This window comes from Ochotona curzoniae, unplaced genomic scaffold (assembly GCF_017591425.1).
Source record: "Ochotona curzoniae isolate NIBS_2020 unplaced genomic scaffold, NIBS_Ocur_1.0 contig_54, whole genome shotgun sequence".
NCBI classification, from domain to species: Eukaryota; Metazoa; Chordata; class Mammalia; order Lagomorpha; family Ochotonidae; genus Ochotona; species Ochotona curzoniae.
Window position 1 is genome coordinate 3,548,106 of NW_024466464.1, and position 12,996 is coordinate 3,561,101.

Consider the following 12,996-nt stretch of genomic DNA (forward strand, 5'->3'; position numbering starts at 1 on the left):
CGCTGGCAACAGTCTGGGTGTGGGATGCCTGGCACCACCCCTACGCCCCGATTTTGGTGCTAGGTGGGCAGGCGGCCTCTGCTGTAGCAGGGTCCCTCTGCTGTCTGGATGGTGTTGAGGGTGAGGATGCTGAGCTAATCGGGGTTGGGGCTGTGCCAGGGCAAGGACGCAGGGCTTGGGGCGGGGCTTGGTTGTGCCAGGGCAGAAGCTGTGGGGCCAGGAGCAGCCTGCAGGCTGGTGTGGCCGTGGGTGCCCTCTTGCCCAATGGCCCTTTTCTTCATCCTTGGCATGCCAGGCCAATGGTGAAGCTAAGGGGCACTGTGTGTGGTGACTCAGAAGGTGCCCACCGGCTGCCACCGCGGGAGAACCGCCGAGCTCTGCAGCATTCTCACCTAAGCCCTGGGGACGCTCCATGCTGCACTGGCCCTTGGCAGCCTCTGGAAGGGCACAGCAACCCCCAAGGAGCCGTGTGAGCATGGCAGGGCACTCTGCCCAGGGCTGTGAGCCAGGCCTTCCGGGGGTGCAGGCCACAGCAGCAGGACTGTAAGAGGCCAGGGCAGCCGTGCCCTCTCGTCCGTGTACTAATGCTGGACAGGCTGCACGCCGTGTGCTGGTCCTTGTCGCCGCAGGCTGGGGTTCCCTGTGCACAAGGTCTGTATGTGCACCCACTGGGTGGGAGCCTGGCCGCTGGACCATCAGCCTGTGGAATGAGACGGGCAGAGCAGAAATGGCCAGGGGAGGGCTGGCTGCAGGTTCAGGGCCTTCCCTGTTGGCTCAGTGAGTACCCCAGGGCCCTCCCTGCATCCATGTGGCTTGGGGCAAGTCAGTGGACAGCGGGCCTGTGGGTAGTGGAAGCCCAGCGAGGGGACACGGGGACAAGGCTGGAGGCCTCTTTGCTGAGGGGACGTGGACAACGGCATTGCCCAAGGTCCTGTTGAAGGAAGGGGTGACGTGGGGCAGTGGGGTAAGGGAAGTCCTGGGGACGTGGGCCGTGGGGTGAGAGCACTGGGCTCTGACCCTGCAGACCTATGGATGTGGGAAAGACACAGCCTCGTGGCATGGAGTGGTGCGAGGACCTGGCTCCCCTTCTTGGAAAGACACTGGGTTGCTCTGGGCTGCAGTGGGAGTGGGCATGGATCAGAACTTCCAAGGGCCAGGACCCAGGTGACTGTGGGTCGCCAGGGTACAGAGATGCTGGGGGAGGGCTGCCCGACAGCTGGTACAGGTGCGTGGCATATTGTGAGCCGGGAAGCAGGTGTGCCGGCAGCTGCTGGAGGTGTTTCCATCCTTGGGAGATGTCGGCAGCCAGGGCTCCTGCCTCCTCAAGGCCTCCATCGTGCACATGTCTGCTGTTGGGGAGCAGCCAGTGACCGTGGCCAGGTCCTGTGGTAGAGGAGTGACAACTGACACGGGGCCCCTCCTGCGTGGACACAGGGTGGGAGCAGAGTGAAGGTAGGAGGCCTGGCCCTGGTCTGAGGTGGGCGTGCTGGAGGGGCAGGGCTGGCTCGCGGGTGAGCAGAGTGGAGGAGCGCTGGGGAAGATGAGCGGGCACCACCGCAGAGTCCTCCGTGCGTTTTTCTGCACATGCGTGCTGACTCCTTCCGGGGCCACGGGAGCCCTGGGGGCAGTTTGCTCTCCTCGTTTCCTCTGTGTTCTCAGCAGTGAGCATTCCTTCCTCATGTAATGGGAAGGGGGGAACTTGTAGATGGGGGCCTGGAGGGGTGGTACCCCAGCAGCCAGGTATAGAGGAGCCAGTAGCATCTGGGCTGTGGGGATTCGCCCCCAGCCCACCCGCCAGCTGAGCTCCAGCCCCTTTGTGTGGGGGTGGGTGGGTTCTTGCAGAGAGCTTGCTGCTCGGTGTGTCCTCAGGCCTGGATGCAGAGTGCCCAGGGCCCTAGCGTGGCATGTGCGCCAAGCCGTGAGGTGCTGGGTGCCCCTAGTCCACACGCTGGTTTCCTGCCTCGGAGTGGCAAGCGAGGGTACATGATGTGTTTGAAGGGGACTTCAGTAATGTACAGAGGGGACCGGGGGTTGTCTGGGCCTTCAGCTAATTGTGGTCAGCAAGACAAAGGCAGCCTGACTTTCTGCTATTAATTAGAGGGCCCATTCTGATTACTGAGCACAGTACTCGTCACGCTTTTTTCTTCAAGTGCAATTAGTACCGCAAGGGCGGATGTCCCGGGCCAAGCTGTGTCGTTTCACTTTTCACTCTAATGAGACGTGGCCAACACAGCTGAAGAATGAGCATTTGGATTGCAGCTATAAAAGCCTCCTGCTCTTTTACAGTCTTTGCGGAGTGAGAAGTGGAGTTCTGTTTTCTGATTTACACAGTTACTGCCTCCGCCTTGTGTGACTGGGCAGCTGTCTTCCTGACAGAGTGTGGCAGCATCGGCCACAGAGAGGCCAGGCACCGTGACAGAGCGTGGCAGCATCGGCCACGGAGAGGCCAGGTGCCATGACACGGAGCGTGGCAGCATCAGCCACTGAGAGGCCAGGCTCTGTGACACAGAGCGTGGCAGCATCGGCCACCGAGAGGCCAAGCGCCGTGACACAGAGCGTGGCAGCATCAGCCACGGAGAGGCCAGGCACCGTGACAGAGCGTGGCAGCATCGGCCACCGAGAGGCCAGGCACCGTGACAGGCACCGTGACAGAGCGTGGCAGCATCGGCCACTGCCGCGCTACGCATGGTGCGCAGGTGCAGGGCCCCTTCCTCCTGCCTCACGTGGCACCTGTGGAGCGTGGTCCCAGAGCTACAGCGTATCTTGGTCACTGCAGCCTTGCTGCAAGCTGCTCTGTGCTGACAGGGACCTGGACACTGGGGTAGGGGCAGCATAGAAGGCAAGAATCTGAGACGTGTCACACACTAGGAACAGAGGCACATAATATACTAGTGTGAGCAGTGCCTCGTCCCGCATCAGACACACTGTGCGCGTGTGTGAGCAGTGCCTCGTCCTGCACCAGACACACTGTGCGCATGTGTTTTCATGAGCAGTGTCACCCTAAACTGGAGAACTTACCTCTTGCGTAAAGAGTTCTCAATAACATTCAAGGCCAATCGTGTGCTAGATAATAAACCATTTATGAATCCATGTGAGTGGAAGCAGGGCGGCCACCCTGGCGGCGGTGTGATGGGATCTGATATCACAAGGAAACACACAGAAAGCAAAAGGTCCTAGCACTTGGAACTTAAAAGCAAAACAAAGGGCCCAGCACGGTAGTCTAGCAGCTAAAGTCCTCACCTTGTACGCGCAGAGATCCCATATGGGCACCAGTTCTAATCCCGGCTGCCGCACTTCCCATCCAGCTCCCTGCCTGTGGCCTGGAAAGGCAGTCAGGACAGCCCAAAGCCTTGGGACCCTGCACCCGCGTGGGAGACCTGGAGGAGGCTCCTGGCTCCTGGCTTCGGATCGGCTCAGCTCCGGGCACTGCGGCCGCTTGGGAATGAGGCATCGCACAGATCTTCCTCTCTGACTTTCCGATGAAAAAGATCTTTTTAAAAAAAGCAAAGCAAAAGACAGAAGAAAACACTTCATGTGGAAGTTTCTGGACTCAAAGGGAGAGTGTGAGTCAGAGGGAGCTAAAAGCTGGGAATACTCAAAATGAGAACGCGTCTCGTCAAAGCCTGGCAGCATGGAGATGCCGGGCTGCTCAGGGCCGTGAGGGTGACGTGTCAGGGAGCAGAGCGCGGGATAAACCCGAGGGGCGAGAGGGGAACTCGTGGAAGAAGAGAGCCGAGTTAACAGGCCGTGAGACGGGAGGGATGGCGGCCACCTGCCAGGCACTCCGACGGGAAGTCACGGGTGTGATGGGTCACCGGCCAGCACACGGCGCGGCTCTGGATGAGCAGAGTCGCTGAGCCGTGCCCCAGGGTGCCCGTGGTGTGGGCAGCCCAGGTTACATCCAGCCAGCAGCCAGGGTGAGCCGCCAGGCTAGCCCCCCACCTGCCGCCCTGCCAGTGGCCTGGGAACCCAGTGCAAGGCGGCTCGATCTTGGGGGCGTGAACCAGTGATGGAAGCTCTCTCTCTAATTCTACCTTTTCAATAGATAAGAATTGAAAGAAAATGATGGTAAAGCAGACCTAAGATAAAATGCCCACGTGGTCCTGAGGACGCTCCAGCCGAGGAGCTGACTGAACCCCAGGCGCAGCGCAGAGGGAGCCTGCACCTCTCACACAGCCCTCGCTGGCAGCGGGCGCCTGCTGCTTTGGGCTCAGGCCAGCGTGGCGCCTGCACGCAGCGAGCCCGCACTGCCCCGCTCTGTGCAGGCTGAGCGCCACGGTGTGGTTCACAGGGACGGGGTGCCTCTCCTGCTGGCTCCGGGGACCCTCTTGCCGCTTCCTGTGGCTGAGGCCAAGGAGGCAGAGCAGGGGCTGGAACTTGAGGGTGTGGGCTGGGCCTGCAGCTGCAGCCCACGAGCTGTGAGCACTGGTGGGTGGAGACCTCGTGCCCTGCGCTCGCCTGGCCCCTTGGGCGCAGTCCAGCACGAGGCGTTGGTGGGGTTTTAGCTTCACAGGGCATCCTCTTTGTCATGCCAAAGGCTTCGGAGTGTGTCAGCTGAGAGCGCGCTCTCTGGAGGTGTTTCCACCGGCATCGTGGGCAGGAGAGCCGCTGATTCCACTCTGTGGCCTCTGCCGAGTGGAGTGCCAGGGAGGAGAGCAGAGGCGTGACCAGCGTGGGGGTGTGGTCCCGCAGCCTGAGTCTGAGCACACCCCAACAACCCCTGGGAACCGGTTGATTGGTCAGGGAACATTTTAATGGCTCAGACAGAGCTTAGAGAAACTTTCCCAAATTGTTTCTACGAAACCAACTTACATAACAGAAGAAAATGTCCTCTGTACAAAATGGGATGTGGGAAAAAATACATACCCAGGACTTGGCGAGCACTGCTGGGGAGCACGGCCTGCGGGCAAGGGTCATCCTGTCCTCACGGGGTCGGCTGGCTAAGGGCAGGTGAGCTGGGGAGGGGCAGCTCTGCAGGGGGGACAGGGAGCAGCCGCAGGGGCCACACTCGGGGACAGGGAGCAGGTGAGGACTACGTGGGTGGCCCCATTGAGTGCATTTCGGTAGACCACCCGGCTCAAAGAGGTGGTGCCACTTATGAGGCTGCTATAGCTTCTTCCCGCCTGAACAAGGCTGAGGGCTTGCTGTTGGATTGGGGTGGCCTGACTTCCTACAACCTGTGCATGGGGCTGCTGTGCAGTTGGAAGCCGCAGAGGTGAGAAAGGGGGCGCTGGCCAGGCTCCTGGCGCTCAGGCTAGGGGTCCAGGCTCTCTGGGCAGTGGGGTCCCCCCGTGCGGCTCCTGCATCCCTGCCTTGCCTGTGCTTCCTCATAGCTGGAGATGGAACTGAAGATGCTGAAGACACAGTCCAGTTCTGCCGAGCCCAGCTTCCGCTTCTCCAGGGAGGAGGTGGACGCCCTCAGGTAAGCGGGCATGGACTGCAGGGTCTCTGGGTGCCTCTCCATGTCCCCTCCAGGTGCAGCACGTACCCCTGAGAGGCCAGCAGAGTTGACGCAGGAGGCACGGAGGAGGGACCTGTGGGTGGCCTCTGTGGCCCATGGCTCTCAGCCAGCTCAGGTGCTGCCCACCACATTGTCTGGCATCGTGGCACTACTGGTGGATTGGGGCTGTGGACCGACTTCTTCCCATCGCCCCTGGCCTTTCCCTGTGTCCTGTGCACCTGCAGGTTCCTGGGCAGGAGACGACGGGGAGCGGGAGCCCCAGCCTTGTGCTGGGCGAGGGCCTCCCGTGAGGCGCCAGCTGCCGTGGCTGCCCGTTGACCAGCGTGGGGCAGACAGCACCCAGTGCAGGGAGCTGCCCGTTGACCGGCGTGGGGCAGACAGCACCCAGTGCAGGGAGCCGTGCCTACCTCCGGACAGATATATGGTCCTTCTTTGGCCTCCCTGGATGCCGAGGGGTGGGGGGCGTGTCCCCATGATGTGGGGGTGCTCCAGGCTCCCCTGGACTTGAGGATGGCAGCCACATGCTGTGTCCTTGTGGGTACAGGGATCTACATGGCACGTGGCTGTGACAGGGGAGCCAGGAGGGCAGCAATGGAAGCTCATCTGTGTGTGGGAGGGCAGAGGCCTGGTGGGCACCGGACTGGGTCTGGTCTTTGTCCCTGGAGTGCGGGAACCCTTGGGCATTTCAGATCAGGGCGATACAGGAAGCATTGTGGACACTGCAGCCCACAGTGCCAGGCACTCGGAGAGCGGCTTGGCGAGGGCAGGCCGTGTCCCTGCCCCATGGAGGGGGAAGCCCCTCAAGACAGGGGTGGGCTGGCCAGCACAAGTTCCCAGGTCGGCCAGCATGTGTGCGGGGCCTGGCTCGAGGGAGCCAGCGGTCTGCTTCGTGTGGGAGGATGCTGAGGGGCAGGGCCTCAGTGCTCCTGTGTCCGCCAGGCGCTGGCAGGCAGGCTGTCCGGTGGACACAGCGACAGGAACCCCAGGGACCTCGAGCCAGTGATCTGGGCCACAGGTGCTGCTGCCCTGTGTGAGAGCGTCAGTAGGGCCGTCAGAGCACGGCCACACGGTCTGGTGTGTCTGGCCAGTGAGGGCGCCGCCGGGCTGAGTGGAGTAGTCACAGCCGTCCCAGCACACGGTCTGATGTGCAGGGTGGCGTCCCAGACAGGTCAACATCGGCTGGTGGCCATCTGCAGGGCTGCTGGGTGGGGTGGGGTGGCTGAGGGCACACGTCAGCTGGCTCCTCGCCGAGGCTGTCCTGGCGGCTGCCCGCTGTGCTGGCCTTCAGGGTCTCGAGGCTGCGTCTGGACTCTGGGGACCTGCCTCGTGGGCTTTAGTGACACAGTGACAGGGACCCCAGGTGACCAGCAGCACCCCAGCAGGGTTGCCTCGCCAGACCACCACAGTCCACACATGGCTACATGGAGGCCATGCCTGTGTCCCTACCCTACCTTCTTCACTGGCCCTGGGCAGTACGGTCCCGTGCCACCTGCCCCTTCATGGCAAGCTTAGAGCAGACCCGGAAGACATGTGTTTCACGGCGACATCCCCCTGCAGCTCCCCGGGCCCCCCGGCGGAGGGCCACATTGAGTCCTCCCGGGAGGACCTGGCTGACCGGAGACCCTCCCCAAGGGCAGAGATTCCCCGCGGAGTCTGCCCAAGTGGGACTTCTGAGGAAGAGAAAGCTGGGCCTGTACAGCCCCAGCATCTGCACGCGTGGCTCCTCCCACCAGCCCTTCCCAGAAACAGGGAGGAGCCCCGAGTCGAGGGGTGGGTCTCACACACACACACACACAGAGCTGTTTTGCATCAGTCATGCGTGTCACGTCACACACATGTGTCACAGCACATCATTCCCCCACCAAGGAGTTGGGGAGGTGTCTGCGGAGGCTCCAGTGGCAGCTGAGGGCTGTTGGCAGCCGCAGGGGCAGGTCCCACACTGTCTGTGAACTTGGGGTGGGAGGACTGGGAGTCCTCTTGTGGCCACAGTGACCATCGGTGTCATGCCCACAAAGCCCACATTGTCCAGCTGCCCAGGCTTCCTGCTGGGTGCAGGGCTGTGCCGCCCAGCCCTGGCTCACCCTGAGGCTGGACTGAGGCCCTTGGAGTTCATCTTGGGGCAGAACTGCTCTGTGGCCCCTCGGGCTGTGTGCCAGGCTCCTCCTCTACAGGCAGGGGAGAATGCTCACTGCCCACTGGGTTTCGGGTCAGCTGGGAGCTGGGGAGTACTGGCCGTGGTCACCCCAGGACAGACCTCGAGGGCCTGCAGCATTGAAGCCACACTTGGCTTCGGCTGGCTCCGTCTTGTTTGAAGGCCGTGATGTCCCAGGCACCATGTGTAGCCTCCTGCCTCGGCCTGGGCCACTGACCCTCTGAAGGGTGGCCACTGCAGTCACAGCCCTCGGACACCAGTGTCCCAGCAGGTGCTGCGTCTGTCCTGGGGCTGGGCTCTTGGAGCCTTGTGGCCAGTGTCCTCGTCAGGGTGCTTGGCTACCCTGTACCCCTTAGAGTCGGGCTGCCCTGCCAGGTGTCAGTCATAGCCTGGGGCTCATCTCATCTGGAGGTCAGAGCCCCCAGACTGCGTCGTGTGGGACTCTGGAACAGCACAGACATCCTGTCCTCAATCCCAGGGACGCTCGTGGCCAGGTGCATGTGGGCCGTCCCTCTGGCGTCTGCTGCCTGAGTCCCCTCTACTCCATGTCTTCTGCAGTGTGCCGCGTTTGCATGTTGGGTTTCCTGCCGTGTTAGGCTGTGAGGAGCTGAGCTGCAGCCCCCACCCAGCAGAGGCAGAACAAGATGGAGCAGGGGCCTCCCACCACACCCCCCCCCCGGACCTCAGGGTCAGAGGGGGCCAAGGTTCGGCAGAAGCTCCCCCTTAGCTGAGGTGTTGGGGAGCCAAGCACGCACCGCCTCCTTGACAATCTGGCATAGGGGGACATGGCCTGGCCCAGCCCTGCACTGTGCCTTATGAACAGTGGGACTTGAGGCCACGCAGTAGAGCCTGGAGCCGTGGACACATCCGCAGCTCCCCCGGACTCCTTTCCGCTTCAGCTGCGTAGAGCCACGCCTCACCTGTCCAGTGGCAGCTGGCACACTCGCCTTTTGAGTCCTGAGAAGTTGCCAAGTTCTGCCCCACCTGGGTCGTGTAACCTCACTAGTTACAGATGACTCCCGCTGTGCCACAGCGCCTCCCACCACATTGAGAAGCCTCCTGTTGGCACCGTGTGTTCTGTGCCTGTAGTGAACATTTGGAGATTAGCATCTTGTGCTGTGTCGGAGGAAGTCTCGGAGAAGTGCAGACAGCTGAGCCACCGGAAAGTCATGGCCTCAGAGAGCCCGGGGCAGCTGAGGACATTAGTGCCAAGTGCCCTCCTCCGGGCAGGGGAGGCAGGGGCCCCGTGGGCAGGGGCCCCGTGTGACCAGGGCCCGAGCAGCGGAGAGGCAGGCTGTGGGAGGGGTCCTTCCCAGGTGCCTATGATGACCCGGCTGGACCAGGCCACAGCTGGATGCTGGGCACTCAGTCTGCTGTCCAGGTGGGGGCAGTGTCCCGACTGCTCGTGGTGACGCCTGCCACCTCCCTGGTGCAAAGCAGCAGGAAGTAGAGTCAGAACCAGAAGTGAACCCAGCAGTCCCACGTGGGACGTGGCACCTTGAGCAGTCTCCCACATGGCCGGCCTCCCTTGGCAGTTTGAGTTGCATCAGGACGTGGCACCCTTGGGCCCTCTATCCTGTGATGGCTGCAGGGAGTAGCGCACACCCTCACCACCGCCCGCTGGCATCACTTGCTCTGTCAGCATCGCATCAGTGGCCTGTTGGCTTCTGCACACCCCGCCTGGGCCTGCCTCTTCTCCCCTTCCTTCCCTCGGCATGCTGCCGCGCGAGTGTTCAGCTCTGTGCGCCCCTGTGCGCATGAGGCATCACTGTGGCATCAGAGCCTGGCCTCTGGCTGCTCCACGCCAACTGTCCCTGGGGAGACGTGGGCACGGCTGCCCTAGGCTCTTCCTGGAAGGCAGCAGGGAGGGGCCCTCCTCGGGCTTACACCAGGTGCAGGACCAGACTGGCCGCCCCAAGGCACAACGAAAGCCAAGCATGTACCCCACACGGGCCTCTGGAACCTGCTGTCCCATTCCCGCAGGGGCCTTGGGGGCGGCTTACCTGGCCTGTGTTGGAATGCCCCTCCCTGCTCAGCATCCTGGTGCAGCCCTGCTCCCATGCAAGTGGATCCCACACTGCCAGGAGCTCCTCACAGCTGCTGGTGCGGGCAGGGCAGCCTCTGGCATGTGGGAGGGCAGCTGTCCTGCCCATCGGTCAGAGCTGCTGCCACGACCACGTGTCCACCTGTGGAACTGTGTCCTGCTCTGTGGCCGTGGCCATGGCTGTATTTGGAAGCAAAGCTTCCTGACCACGTCCTCTGACCCTCACCTTTCCACCAGCCAGAGGGCAGAGCCTGCCTGGTATGGGCATCGACCCCACCCCCAGCACCCCGCCCCATCACAGTTTTGCTGTCCTTGCAGGTTGAAGGTTGAGGAGCTGGAGGGCGAGCGGAGTCGCCTGGAAGCGGAGAAGAAGGAGCTGGAGCTGCTCCTCGAGAGACGCAACCTGCAGGTGAGTGCTGCCCATAGCCGCCCGGCGGCAGCGGGCCGCCCTTCCCGCACCCACGGTGTCCCCATCCCTGGCCCTTGACCCTCGCAGCTCCTGGAATGAGGTGAGGGGAGGGCTTCTGTGGGAGAAGTGGGCTTGCAGGGGGCTGCTTTCAGTGGTCAGCCTACTCTGACCGCTACCTGTCCCCTGACCCTCCCTTCCTCCGAGGCAGTCATGCTCTGTCACAGCCATTGATGCTGTTGTGACACCTGTTACAGGCAGGTGAAGCCATCTGTCCTCGCCTGTTCCCAGCAAGGAGCAAAGTGACAGGTCCCAGGACAGAGGGGCACTCCGGCCCGGGTATGGGATCTGCAGCCCCGTGCCTATCTCACCGGCCGCCCTCTATAATCCCCTTGGCTGGGCTCCGCACTGCCCGCAGGACGCCCCAGGGGCTCCTGGCGCTGATGGAGGACTGAGAGGTGAGAGGTGCTGGTGCATGGCAGGCACCGTGGGTGTGAGCCCACTGTCCTGTGCGGGTGGCTGCTTCCACGAGTTCTCCTTCATGCCTCCCAGGCTCCACACACCTGGGCAGCTGGGTGCATGGACATGGTGCAGCCCTGGGCCCAGCTGGCAGGGACACTGCCCAGTGAGTGCAGCAAAACCCGCCTTGGCAGCACTGTAGGCTTGGCCGATGCCTGGCACTTTGGGGATCCCCGTGGCCATGTAGGCATTGCAGCTGGGAGAAGCGCCCTTGGGGCCGGTGGCCAGAGTATCTCCCGCACGCTGCTTTCCTGCCCTTGGAGGTCAGCCTGGCCGCTGGGTGGTGTCCTGCTAGCCCTGCCACTGAGGTCCCTGCCTGGGCCTCCATCCGTGCCCCGCGGTCTCAGGCAGTGAGAGATTGAAGCCCAAGGAGCCGAGCTGACTGCTGACATGGTGTTGATCACCCGTTGTGAGGGCTGTCTGAGCTGGCTTCCTGCCTGCGTCATTGCCCCTCCAGTGTGGACGGGCCTCTGTGGGGGAGGGCTGATGGAGGCACCAGCAAGGCGGCGGCGGGGACAGAGACCTTGTCACAGAATGTGAGGGGAGTACCTGCAGGGGGCTGGCCTGGGTGGTGTTCGGAAGAGGCCTCAGCTACCTGGCCACGGGGAAGGCGGACACCGTGGCTGTGCAGTGTCCCTGCCTGCGGCAGACACTGCTCTGTGTGCTGCTGTCTGTGGCCTCCTGCTGCTCCCCACCCGTGAAGGCCAGGGCCTCCTCGCGGTCACTCGGTCCTAGCCTGGACGCTGCGGACACAGTGCCCTGTGTGTCACTGTCCAGCAGGCCTGCAGCTCCAGGCCGCGCATTCTGTATGCACACGGCAGCTCCTCGGCTCCCAGGAAGACGGACGAGAACCGTTCGGCTTCACTGGGAGCGCATGCGGGGGAGGGACTCCGCTAGCTGGAACTCCACTGACTGCTCGGGGCTAGACGCACGCTTGCCGGGGCCTGACTGCCATCACGCTGTCCTCTGCGGGTCAGCCCAAGACCCTCATTGGGCAGGGCTCCCAGGGCCTCCTACCAGCGGTGGGGTGGCTGGCAGTCCTGGGCCTCGGCTGTTGGCACACGGACGAACTAAGATGGGGGTCCAAGGCAAAGCACGGCTCGCACGTGTCCGACACAGACTGGACTGGGGCACACCCTGTGACTCCAGGGTCTAACCCAAGGGGTTATGGGATTGCTGTGGACTGCAAGGGAGGCAGGCCCTGCCCTGTCCTGCTCACCCTCAGAGCGGAGCCTCTGGCTGGGTGATCTGGGCCAGCATCCTGTGCCCAGCCCTATCCCCTTGTCTAGAACCTCGACCCATGGCAGTGGCCGCGGGGCTCTGCTGTGACCCTGCCTGGCAGAGCCCGTGTCCAGGCCAGCTGCAGGAGCTCCCCGACACCGCACTGGACGTCTTGGCCAGCGATGGTGCAGGAAACTCAGAGGCTCCTGCAGGGGGGTGTCCCCACATGCCTTCGTGGCACATCCGTCACTCTGCCATCCTTTCGTGCAACTTATTTTTTGGTGCATTTTAAAGTAAATTGCAAACATCTGTACACTTTCCTCTGAACATTGCGGCGTGCGTGTAATTAAGCAGAATTCATCGCCGCGCTCTGGGAGCCCACGCCTCCCTGTCCCTAATCACGGCGCTTATCCAGGCAGGTTTGTGGTCAGGGCCGGCACGGCCCCCCCGCCGTCCTCCCTGTGCGCCGCTCGGGAAGCAGACCGACATGCAGCCCCGGACATCTAGAGGAAGTGCGGCTTTTCTGGAAACAGAGTGGGTAGAGCATTGCTGGGTTCCCTGTGAGCCGAGAGCTCCCGGGCAGGAGAGGTTCTCCACTCCCATGTGCGTCACCAGACTGGCCGTGCCGTGTCCTCAGACACCTCCCTCGGCCCACAGTGATGGCCAGCCTCTGCCCAAAGCCCTGGCCCCGCTGGCTGTCCTTGTAGCCAGGCTGTCTGGACAGCTGCTGGTCTCTTGATGGCCTGCTTGTCCCCTTCTGGAGCCTTCTCTAGGTTGTAGCCAAGGTGCTGGCAGCAGCCTGGGTGTCGGGGTCAGCTTTACAGAGAAGCTGGCCGGGCACTCCTGAGTGGCAGGGCACTCCTGAGTGGCAGGGCACTTCTGGCCATGCTGTGTGCGTGGCACCTGCACCCCGGCACCTCTCCCTCCCAGACACTGAGGCACGCTGGGGCAGGTGTGGCCTGGCTAGCTCACTCAACTTACTGCTTCCTGGGCAGAGGGCGCGGACCAGGCACCCACTGCTCCCCCTGAGCTCCGTGCTGCCCCAGCTGGGTCCGGTGTGGAGATCTTGGCAGTGGTGTCCCTATCCTTGTGTGCTTCGTACACCATGGTGCTGGGTTGTGAGCACGCTGCAGATCCATGGAGGATGTGTGTGCCTGCCTGTCAGTGCCCTCAGGGTTTCTTTGGGCAGATGT

The 12,996-nt window shown here is 62.8% G+C and overlaps 1 protein-coding gene across 3 annotated transcripts in view; it reads left to right on the forward strand.

The window, feature by feature from the left end:
• The window catches only part of MAD1L1 (mitotic arrest deficient 1 like 1), a 175,184-nt gene that overhangs the window by 123,939 nt on the left and 38,249 nt on the right, over positions 1–12,996 (forward strand). For all 3 annotated transcript variants that reach the window (XM_040990056.1, XM_040990058.1, XM_040990057.1), the window contains exons 14-15: positions 5,334–5,422; positions 9,976–10,066. In XM_040990056.1, the coding sequence (XP_040845990.1) occupies positions 5,334–5,422; positions 9,976–10,066 (180 nt within the window). The remainder of the gene's footprint in view (positions 1–5,333; positions 5,423–9,975; positions 10,067–12,996) is intronic.